This window comes from Ornithodoros turicata, chromosome 2, assembly GCF_037126465.1.
Source record: "Ornithodoros turicata isolate Travis chromosome 2, ASM3712646v1, whole genome shotgun sequence".
In the NCBI taxonomy this organism is placed as follows: Eukaryota; Metazoa; Arthropoda; class Arachnida; order Ixodida; family Argasidae; genus Ornithodoros; species Ornithodoros turicata.
Genome location: NC_088202.1, coordinates 61,427,783 through 61,440,271, shown reverse-complemented (window position 1 = coordinate 61,440,271; position 12,489 = coordinate 61,427,783). Strand labels below are relative to the sequence as shown.

Genomic DNA, 12,489 nt, shown 5'->3' with positions numbered 1-12,489 from the left:
ATGTTGCAGCTGTTGTTGTATGTGTTCGCCTTTGTCCATGGCATGTTTACTCCACCCTTGAAACACCATTACTGATACAAATAAGACCTTCTGTACGAGATATTTGATCCATTTTAACAGCAAAGAGAAGATTGTTTGTATTTTGTGTATGTGGTCTCAATAAACAACAAACTCTGAATGGCTCGAACCTATTGTAACGACACTAAAGTGTGCCTTTTTATTTTTGCAGATATGGCATCCGTGATGTCAAGTGCGCTCAATATATGACCGTAGGCCAAGTGTGTACATTCCCATTATATTAAGTTCGAGCAAGTGACAGTCACAGCACAGCCAGTCTTTGTTAGCTGAACAGAATAAATCAATTCAGTGCCGGATGATTTGTACAGGAATGTAATATGCAGAGGCACGTAGATAAAGGGGGTCACAATTAACCATAGCACCACACTGGTAGAACGACAGGAGGTCACGACATTGCCAACTTCCACACAACTCACAGGCAGGGGCACCATGGGTAACATAACGAAAACAGAGCTAAAACACACTCACAGGACGCGGATGTAAACAGGACTGCACAGTTCGCTTTCCGTTGTGCGCCCGAACAGACGCAGCCAGCGAAGCGATGCTTTAACGCGTTGCAGATTTGTGATACCTTGTAAAGTACCACGTCAATTTCTTGAAACCATAACACTATAAAAGTTATGCGTGTGGGAGTCCGATGCAGGATATGGCCACCGTTGCATCAATGTTATTGCTGTTTACTTAAATGGACAGTCCGGGAAAACCAGAAGTTGATTTTTTCCAACTGCCACGGAAGCTTACATGCTGGGTGGAAAGTTTCAGCTCACAAAATGAATGGCGTGGTTTTCGAGATATCGAATAAAAAATACTCCTCTGAAGACATCCGGTTTCGTTTTTCTCCCTCGCATACTCCTTGCCCCAAGGATCCTCTATGTACGTCAGCCGTCACGTGAGCATGACGTCCCCAATGGACAAAGTGTAGCGGAGGACTGCGCCGTTGCTGGGAATGCAGAGAGGTGTTTTTGTCTATGAGTGTACTGAACAGAAGGCTACGTCGTGATACCTGTGTTTACATTGACGCTACTCTGCATTTTAGTCTACATAACGCGTGATTGCTACTCAAAAACATCATAATGGACAAATGCTAGCACGCAACAATCAACTGTCGCGCAAACACGCATGCGCAAGTCACATGCGGCATTGCTCTTATGCACGACACGCGAGAGCTCGCTGCGGCCTTTACTCGGGACCAACTGCGGCATAGAAAAAAGTCGATTAGAAATCGTGCGATACGATTTCTTCTGAAATATTTTGCACAGGGAGTATTAGCAATCATAAGGCGCTGTTTCCCAGACCTATGTTTTCGACCGGACTGTCACTTTAAGGGCAGCCTTCCGTGATGATGCGCCTGCACACACGCTACGCACATGACACCGTATGACTGGAATGCGTAAAAACACGCTGCTGACGTGCCCCAACGATCGAAAGGCTATCTTGATCGTTGCAATTCACCAGCACAGGCCGCACAACAAACGATAAACAAGCGATGGTCCATGGAGGTGCAGTTATTATACGCAACCACAATCGACAACCGAACACTGACAAAAGTACAACGATCGCTTCTACGAGAATACGTAGCCCTGCCTCTTCAATAACCTGTCAAACGCGCTCTTTGTACGTTGTTTTAGCAATCATCTTAACAAACACAAAGGCAGGCTTAACCGCCGGCTACCCACACACCACAAACCATCCCGCAACTAGCGCCGCCTGAACTTTCCTTGATCAACCTTGTAACAAAAACTAAAAAAGAAAAGAAAAAAAACGGGCGTCTCCCTCTTTGCGGTTTTTCCGTCGTCTGCTAATTTCTCCCTCCCCTCAACCATCTCGTGACAATGTGAATAATGCGCATGCGTTGTGGTCAAAGGGCTTCAGAGCCGGAGAGATCACGAGATCACGTGAATACGGGCATAAAAGTTGCAAAATGAAGGTAGCGTTTTTTTGCCCCACCAATGTGAAGCGCGTGACGAATTTATTCAAGTTCGTGATAATTCTCACGGATATTGAGAAGCGGAAAAAATACGGAGAAAATAGCCGAACATCACGCTTTTTCAACCTCCCAGAGCATAGCCCTCGACGAGTCTTTGCACGCTATCGTTGTACAGTCCGACAAAATAAAGTTGCTAAACTCACCCCACCCAGTGATAGTAGAAAGAGATAAAACACAGGCATGGCTTATGGCATCCGACTTCCGCTGAGATCGTGCCTTCCCTCTCCCAATGTCAAGAACAGTAACTTTTTTACTATCCCTCTGTGGGCTGGGTTTGCAACCTACTTTCGTCGGACTGACAACTATTGCGGTCAAGAAGTGGTCGAGCGCTGCTCTGGCGCTTCGAAAAGCATGACATTCCGCTATTTTTTCCGAAGGGATAGCTCCTCAATATCCCTGTGAGGTATCATGAATTTGACTAAATTCGGCACGCCATTTACATTGGTGGGGTAGAAAGCGACCTGTACGTGGCAAATTTTCGAGTTCATTTCGTAAAAATAGGCATAATAAAACTCAAGCTAGATGACATTCACATCAAGAGGTCGCAAAAACCTCGTAAGATCAAACGCCGTTTGATTGCGTGATTCTAAGTGACGTAGTGTTGTTCTTATAATTCAGTTACCTGTCATCTGGGACACCCTGTAGATTGGAACAGAGCATACTGATGATCTTTCTTTGCATGATGGAAAAAAAGTAGAAAAACCGGTAAATGGTCACTAATGTCATTCTAAGGGACAGCAGGTATTAAAGTCGGCGACTGATAGTTATTAATTATGAAATCAGATAACGTAGATGACAATGGTGTTACCCGTGTAAGTGCACAAACAAAATTCTGGAAACCATAATCTGCTAACGTAACACTAAATTCATTTGACACAGAAGAGCTTGACAACGTATTAATATTGAAATGCCCAGGAATAAATGTCGAACATTTCTCAGGCGATGAAAAACGTAAGTAATATTCTAAAAATTGAAGGAAACCCAGGTGGTCGATATACAACAGAGTAGATATAGCGATCAGACATTAAAATAAATATTTCGTGATAGTTAGTAAGAATATATCATATATATATCATAGATATTATGAAACAGCAGTTTTCGTTCTGTTTTTTATCGACAACTAAGCGAACACTAATATGAATAATTGACAAGTGCTCAGTCGTGACGCGTTTCAGAAGGTCATTTGGATACGGGCATTCGTTAATCATTATACTCATAGCTGCAACGAAGAAAAACACAAAAGAACAATTACTTGACCTTTTTAAGGTCCGAAAATGAGTCCACAAGAATAGCTTTGTCTCCGCATCTCCTCCTAGCATCGGATACACCCATCTCCCTTGTCTTTGTTCTAGCTTGGTAGCGCAAGCATTTATTAGGCGCAGTTAGGTTCTCACTGAAGTACATTTGTCCGAAATGAAACTTTATATTTGGGAGTCCCTTCTTTTTTGCCATCCAGGTACCTCCGCTATCCATGTCAGCCCTTGCTTAATGTGCGTTCTGACCACTATGAAGTTATTTTTTACGTTCGGTTCTGGGTCGGATCTAAGTATATTGGTTAGGTTCATGTTGAGTTCCGGAGCAGAGACGAATACGGTTTGAACCGACGGATCCCTACTTTTACGTACTTCAGGGTCAAATTTTCCGTCTTCCTGAGTGCTTCCTGCTTCATTGTTTGTTTGTTTTTAACCGTTAATTAAGAAGCGTTGCAGCGCCTGGTCGCCTGGTTGCAGCGCCCTTCAAAGGTCTAAACGCTGCCGTCTAGCATGACATCATTCTGAGTTCTTGTTTACGGCATCATTATTTTAAGGCCTTACATGTGCACGTCTGACTGTGGGGCAGGGACCTCAAACTCAGATCAAGTCGCGGACCACACTGACACTTATACCACATCATGGACGGTCACACAGAAAGGAATGGCGGTAATTACCGTAAAATGCCCTGATATACCATAAAATAAAATGTACACAAAAAACAGGAGCGGTGTAGTTATTGTGGAGCCGGACGATGTGTGCAGAATTTTATTACTAAAAGCTTGACTTGACCCATCAAGAGAAATAAATAAGCTGCCCTTCAACACACACGCACACACACACACACACATAAATGGGATGATGATGTAGTGGGTCATTCCCCGCCGTTATGGCGGTACACTGCACCATTGCGCTTGTGGAAGGGATCAGAAAGTGATGATGCCTTTCAAATCGAGTACTGAAGATATAAAAAAACGATTCGAGAAAAATATATAGCGCTTCACAAACTAAATGATGACAATGTTGAAATGCACTGAAATAATATCATATTTACAGAATTCAATGTTGACTTTGTTACAGCTTCAAGTTGTAAAAACAAATTGAAAAAAAAAAGACAGAGTGACACAATCGACAATCGATGACAATCGATGAATTCGTGTTAGCTACTTTAATATTAATATTTAATGACTCCTAAAAATTAAATGGTCTTTGTACAAAACTGTTCTGTCTCTGTTCTTTCTTAATGTGTCACTATTTCACTTACTGCGATAATTAAGTTGGGCCCACCTTAATCTTCACATGAGTTACAGGGGTAGTTTATCAAAGTGCACGCGAAGACCAGGTTGCCGTCTCCGTAACTTGGCGAGGTTCATCAGCCGCCAGAAGTTCTCACATGCGAAAAATGTGCCGTCGGACACGGGCAGCAGTATGGGCAAGGCTAAAAACAATACTTGAAAATCTGGCTTTATTATTAATTCCGCATTAATTTATTTGAGATGGTAGCTTTGTTATCTTTGGTGGACAAGGGCCCGCGCGCCGTGTATTTGAGCTCCCTGGACAAAGGTATAAGGTTACCTCGGAGTTTTCCGCAGAATAGTTGTTGTATAGCGACTTGAAGCAGCTTCTCTTTCTTTCCTCTTCTTCTGTCGAGTGCTTTGACCAGTAAGTGTATTCAAGCCAAGCACCGTCTCCTCCAGACCAGCCGCCTAAAATGATAATAATAATAATATGTAATAGCTCAGGACAGAGCGATTCGAAACAGACAGCGGCTTGATCAATTTGTTGGGCGGGGCCACGTCACCTTAGCCACATAAACACGTATTTACATGTACCAGAGAGTCGAATCAAAACGTCTATCGGTTCGGTTCGGGTTTAGGTTCGACGTTTTCAGTTGCGGTTCAGCTCCGGAACGGTTCGGTGAACGAACCGGTTCAGGGGCCACAGGTGGGAATGGAGCACAACAGGCGGGTTAAAGGCTTGTCATGCGTGGTACAGGGCTGCGGTACAGTGGACAGGAAGACATCGACGGTCGTTTAAGATTTTGAAAGATTTTGCGCGTTATGGGGGAAACACAAGATTAGTAGTGGTTACGATAGCAACATAACCGTGAATTACCGGTTTCGGTTGGTTGCCCCAGCACCGGGTTGTTCGCAGAATCTCGGCAGGAATATAACAGTCAACCAAGCCTGCTACCTTGGCCTAAGTCATTTAAGTCATTGATATTGACATATTGATTACCAGTGAGGAGACGCGAGTACACGTTAATCAGCAAACGACGCTTCATGGTAGTAGGATAGTAATGGTGCGGTTCTGAGCCCGCAGTCTTTATCTAAAAGGCGCGTCAGCCTTCACCACTGACCGCCGCCGTGCTACCATATCGTCGTTTGAGTGAAATGTCTGTGAAACAGAGACAGAGCACGGGCAAGAGCAACTGCAAACAGAGAGTTCGACTCATTTTCGACCGATTCACGATTTTTAAATACGATGCCAGTATGGTTGCTTTTGCCTTTTTTATTTCAAATGCACACAGAAAACCAGGTTCGTATGTTCTTTTGTAAGTTCACACACGCATGTTGGCAGTTTATCCTGGAGCGTCGTACAGACGGACGCATGCTGTATTTGAGCTCAGATAGTCTGCTTTCGCAATGCACTGCACTGCACTAAAAGGAACAAAAGAAAGAATAACAGAAAACAAACGAAGCAGAGAAAATTTGAAAGACCGTAAGTTGCACAGCCGACGACATATCCATCGGTTGGTCCGCCTACTCACATTTATATACAGGATATCCACCATAACCGTAGAAACGATCTCTAACACAAAAGGATACCAAAGAAAATCTCTCCTATGCCGTTTGTTTTACAAACGGGCTGATCTTGCAGTGCAGCACCGCTTTGTAACACAAACGCCCCAGCAGAGCAGTCACTTTTTCTTGAAAAGCGTTATGAATCAGTGATCATTTCAGCAGTGACGGTGGACACACTGTCTAGGTCAGGTTGATTGGTATATTATTATGATATATACCACTTCCTGAATGCTACCAAAAACTGTCGTTGATCCCCAGAGTTGTATACGTTACTAACACAAAAATTGATTACCGTTACCGTTGCACTGTACGAAAAAGCAGTTTTTTACAGTTACAAATTACTGGCCGGAAAAACGTAATGTAGTAACGTCTAGAAAAGTATAGCGCGTTACTTTGCCAATTACTTTCGATATCTGGGGGGAAAAGTACAAACAGAAGTGTCTGAACGCCGTCGTGCATAACCGCGAGCACTGCAAGTTGCAAGGCACCGAGAAATTGCAAAGCTGACAAATTTTGCTTGAGGGACGCACAGCCTGCATTTGAACAAGATTTTTTGTCTGTCCTTTCTCTCCACCGCTCTGAACATGCCAGGTAGCTAGGCCATGGCGACAAATCATTGCGAGTCGTCGACGTCGTTGTGACATCGAGAGTATTCCGCACAAGACTGACAGAAGCTCATGAATGTACAAGAGTCGCAATAGGTTATCGGGGTCGAGAGTTTTGTGTCCTCTGTGCATTTCGCATAGTGAGAGAAGACAAAAGAATTCCAACTGGACTCCCACAATTGATTAATCAGGCTCATGATATAACCCACAGTCCAACCTACTATATGCATGCCGGATTACGGAGAGACAGCCCACATGAATAGGGAGAGGATAGTGCACTCAAAAATACACTACACGTGCAGAACATTGTGGCAATTGAAATCGGGTATGAAATTGTTGAAAAAAAAAAAAAAAGAAATCCTAGATATAAGACGGCTGTCTTGGCATTTGCAGAACACAGTTGGTTTTGTCTTCCCGAACAATGTGGATTCTTTAGCCTCCAAGTAATCGATTACTTGGTAATTGATTACTCAAAATTGTAACTCAAAAATTTACTTGACCAGAAAAGTAATCGATTACATTACAAATTACTCAAAAAGTAATTGGTTACGAGTGACGCAATAACCCGTTAGCCGCTACGTACAAGTCTGTTGATCCCTAATTCTTATAACCAGGGTTTGTTGCAGATACAGTAGCCCCACATGCATGCACGTATGGCGTTATGGGGCGACTTTTTCTGCTGCAACCCTGTATACTCTTGTGTATGTCTTAGACATTCCTAGTCATAACAGTTTTCAGTCATAACTCCCCATTCATCATCTTAAAATAAGGTTGTTGTTGTTATTTCGCGACTCGAGAAAATCCAGAGCATTCCTGCAGGGCACGACTTTTTCGGCAAGCAAGAGGAAGGGTACGAAGCTAATAAAAGAAGCAAAAAGGAGAAAAAAAATAGTTATGTTCCTTCACAACATGCAAAGTTCCGCCCTTGGTTCCGTACGAACCGTTATTTGAACTGGTTGCCGGTATTTTTTTAACGGTTCAGTTCCGGTTCAGCTCCAAGATGGCGTCGACTGATTCGGTTCGGTTCAGTTCCGGTTCGGCCAAAAATAACGGTTAAAACGGTTTTCGGTTCAGGTTCGGGTTCGGTTCGACTCTCTGACATGTACTACCCGAACAAAGACTGACATCACAACAGTCTGATGTAAACATCAGAATCCCCGATGTAACAGCAAAAAAAAAAAAAAAAACCTGATGTACCACTTTAGTTCGTCGAAGCATGTTGATTTTTGCTCTGGTGTCCTGAAAGCATCCTGATGTGACACAAGAGGCATCCACCCGATCGAAAAGTGACCTCAGGAAAGTGTGAGAAAAACATATCGTGATTGACGCAACGGAATAAAATCCTGATGCCCCCCCCGGTGTTATCGGAGCTCGCTTATGTATAAACAGGCTATCCCGTCCGTGTTGCAAAAAAGAAAAAAAAAGACGGCATGTGATTCTCGTATATTGCGATGCCTACCTTGCACTAACAACTTGTTGTAGCACTGTCACTTCAGATGGTATTTCTAGGTTAACTTCGTACTAAGCGCCAGACAAGACTGGCTAAAGCATTTTCCCCGACTGGATGGTGAAAACTCACTGAATCTCAGCGAAGTTAGATGGCGCTTTTCCACAAGACACGCGAGCTAAACGGAAACCGGGAGTCTTCGAGTGTGCCCAGAGCAGATGAACGTGATCGCGAGGAGCCCAGTGCTTCAGTTTTTTTTTCCTCACTCCTCGTTGTTGGGCATTAGGAATACGTGCCCCATTGCCTTTGTGCATTACGACAGTGTACGCATATGATGAACGGTACGGCTTCAAACGCAAGCGCTGAATTAAGTTATTTGTTGGTACGATTTATTTTTTGTGTGGTTTCTTGTGCACTCCTTGAACCGAAAGGATTGTACAAATGATAAACACGTGGTTTGTACTCGTACCCCCTTGCAGTGATTCTGAATTTGGCGTAATTATAGAAAAATACCATGTGATACGACGTGACATAAAGCGTGGTACAGTGGATTGTAACTGCATGAGAAAGAACGAGACAGGTACCTAAATAGATGGAGAACACGGTTTTATTTATAACCATCAACTCAACGATGAACATTCTTTTGCAAGACATTTGAAATTAAAGTGTGCTTGTATGTTAGATTGCAGGGTGCATGCCTTTGGTATATCAGGAAGTTTCACCAAATAAGCATCGCCAACTTCACTTTTTTTTTTTTTTTTAGAACCGTAAAGCTTCGCGAAAACCGCCGTAGCGAGTCCCGAAAATTGTCTGTTGCGCTCAGATCTCAGAGAAGTGATGCGAGGAGGCGATGGAAAATCACTTCCCATTTCACGTCTCCACGCTTCTGCCCAAAATCGTGGCATGGTTACAAAGCAAACTTATCTCGAACAAGAGCTAGAAGGAAACAGAATGAGACAGGTCACCGTTTTCTTCCACCGCATCTCGCGGTAATCTGACGCAGAACAGAGCAGCAATAAGAATAAGATACTGTGGCGCAGGAATGGACTGACAACCGTACCCGGTGACAGGCGGAGAATAACTGGTTCAATAGCGCTCTGCGCGCTCAAGTTCAAACTGAGCTGCCATCATCCGATCGAAATTGGAAAATTCCCATATCGGCCTCCCCTCCTGGGAACAAGGCTAACCGGAAGTCGCGCGTATTCTAGTAATAAATTACGCTGTTACTTGTAAATTGCTAAGTGAGGTTAGGTTGGTTAGACTAACAGACGGCGAAGCCGTTGGTTAGGTCGGTGCGCCATGGCAGAAGCCTTGCGGCAGGCGAAACAACCGTTGCTGCATCAGCTGCACTTCCGTCTAAGCCCCGTTCCCAGTGCTAAATCGGAGCGTGTCCAATGTGGGATATCTGTCTTACTCATCATCCGATGCCACTACACTCTAAACCCAGTGACGGATAGGTGCCGTCTGATCAGGTGGCACATTAAAAAAAAAGTGTTAGATCACTTCAAGGGGCGCGCGGTGCCTAAGAGAGCTGCAGGTGCCATGTGCCACCTGAAGCAACTGGAACGACATCCCTGCTGACGCCAGGAGACACAGTGTACCGGACGTATTGAAGCGTTACTTGTACCCACAAATACGCGAAACACATTCCGCCTCTCGAGTTCTCTAACAGAAAAATTACCTCCAGGCTTAAAGAAAAAGCAAGGAAGAAAATGCTCCAAGCACATCGAACATGAACCAAATCGAACATCGAACCAAATTTTATTGGCTTGCACATACTTTTAAATTACGTCCAGTACATCAACGTTTGCCGAATGGAAAGCATACACGGTTCATTAATCCCAACACACATATATGGGGCACACGTTGCATGGACACTCAACCCATCCGATGATCCAATGCACCAGGCAGTCCTCCAAACGCCGAACACACAGCCCTCGAAACTTCGAACAGGCTGGCACTGCAAAGCTCAACGAAGATCCTTAGTGACGAACACGACAGTTCCTCAAACGAAATGGCCGAGGAACAATTGTCCAAACAAGAGGCAACAGACACCAATTCGACGTGAGAAGCAGTTGCAATCTTGCACGCGTATGTGTGACCGTTGAGACAGGAAATAACCTGTAAAGAAACCGAAGTGAATATCACGCTGGTATTGTTCCAACGTGAATGCTGGAATAGTACTCCATTTTGTAACTCACCTCCTCGGAATCGATACAGTCCCACGGTCACCTATAACGAAAGAATACAATTAACCTCGCTTGTAAGGTACATCGTCGTTTCACCGATGCAGCCGATCCTCTCCTGCCGCCATTTGCAATGCGTCCACGGTCTGCAACATAATGTACTTCGATTGTTAAACACGAGTAAAACGCACGCGTCGTACGATACATCACAGCTAGGTTGACTTCCCTTAAGCAAACATTAGACCTGTACTTAAAAAGCAAGGTGTCATCCTTCTCAAAGGCGACGTTGCAACGCAGACAGCGGGCAAGAAAGCGGGAAGCGGGAAGGAACGTACTACGGGAGAATACGTTGTTCCATATCACTCCTCACCGGCGGAGCGCGGAGCAACGTAGTACGCTGCAACGAAGGGGCGCATATTCAGCCGGCACACGCCACACAACAAGCACACGAGTACACGGTTCAGGAGGCACACATATTATTCAGCGGGTACAAAGCCGCTTCATACCAACGTGATGGCTTTGTACCTGCTGAAATTTGGCGATGAGGATCGCTGTGCTTGCTATTTGATAACCGTTACGGCTGTTTCGAGACGGTTACGGCTCTGTACTGGCTGCACTTTCTGAATGAACTTTTTTAACTGGCACGTGTCCGTCACAGGATTTAGAGTGCAGTGCTGCTACAGGCCTCCCCCCCCCTAGACCCTGGTGGTAACCAGGGGAGAATGCCATGCAACCTTGCGCCGAGGGATAGAGCGTCGGCGTTGAGGGCCTCCACAGTGAGAAGGAAGGTCGGGTAGATGCACAGGGGCGACGAGTGTCTCAAGATGAGCGGGCTTGACCCTGTCGAGGGAGATGGTTTCGCGGCGGCCATTAAGGTCGACTGTTACGGTCTTGTCGCTGCGGGCCAGTATCTTGTAAGGGCCAGCATATACAGGGTCAGGGGTGGCTTAGCATGATCTACCCAGACGAAGGCGTGAGAGGCGTTTGCCGAATCTGGGGACAGGAATATATTCCTATGGGAAGGCTGACGAGGTAGGGCGGGTTTGACGGCCTGGAAATGCTGACGGAGGCGTGTTGCGAAGTCGTCAGCGGTGCTGGGAGGCTTCGGTCTAATCGAGGAAGTCACCTGGCAAGCGCAAAGGGGAGCCGAAGACTAATTCCGCCGAGCTACACTTGAGATCCTGCTTTAGCGAAGAGCGTAGGCCGAGGAGCACCTATGGCAAATGGTCAACACAGTTAGTGGGCGCAGGCTGGGAACAGAGGGCGGATTTTAGCTGGCGGTGCAGCCGCTCCACCATCCCGTTAGCCGCGGGGTGGTAGGCCGTCGTCATCATATGCTTAGCTCTGATAGCTTTCAGAAGAGAGGTGAAGGAGCGGGATGTGAACTGGCGTTCCCTGTCGGTGGTCACAATGTCAGGGCATCCGAAACGGGCGACCCAACCGAGTAGAAACACGCGGCAGACCGTATCCGCCGTCACGTCTGTAATGGGTACAGCCTCTGCCCAGCGCGTAAAGCGGTCCACGCAGGTGAAGAGATACCGGCAGCCGAGTGAAGAGGGAAGTGGGCCAACCAGGGGCAAATGAACGTGGCAGAACCGGCCTTCGGGCGAGGGGAACGCTTTGAGTGGCGTCTGGATGTGGCGTTCAACTTTGGTCCGCTGGCAAGCAAGAAAGGAGCGGGTCCAGCTGCGGACGTCCTTGTTGATAGTTGGCCAGACATAACGGGTTCCAATGGCCTTCTGTGTAGCGCGCACGCCGGTGTGGGCGAGGCTGTGATACTCGCTGAAGATCCGGCGGCGTAGCGGCTCGGGGACGAAGGGGCGAGGATGCGCAGTGGACACGTCGCAGAAAAGAGGGTCGACGCACCCAGGGAGGTGTACCTTTTGCAGGACAAGGGAGGATTCGCCAGCGAGGTAATCCTTGAGCTCAGCGTCATGAGCCTGGGCGTTGAGGTGGTCACTGACGCTCACCGGGGATGGCAAGTAGGGAACTGCATTGATGCGTGAAAGAGCGTCAGCTGCCGAGTTGTCAACGCCGGGGATATGGCGAACGTCGGTGCAAAACTAGGAGATAAAAGCAAGCTCACGGATCTCACGCTCACAGTAGCCGGAGTGGTTGCCAGAGAACGCATA

The 12,489-nt window shown here is 46.1% G+C and overlaps 1 protein-coding gene across 1 annotated transcript in view; it reads right to left on the bottom strand.

Moving 5' to 3' along the window:
* LOC135385482 (neprilysin-1-like) overlaps window positions 1–12,489 on the bottom strand; it is a 191,083-nt gene that overhangs the window by 13,489 nt on the left and 165,105 nt on the right. The window contains exon 16 of the mRNA XM_064614821.1: window positions 4,891–5,021. Coding sequence (XP_064470891.1) covers window positions 4,891–5,021 — 131 coding nt within the window. The remainder of the gene's footprint in view (window positions 1–4,890; window positions 5,022–12,489) is intronic.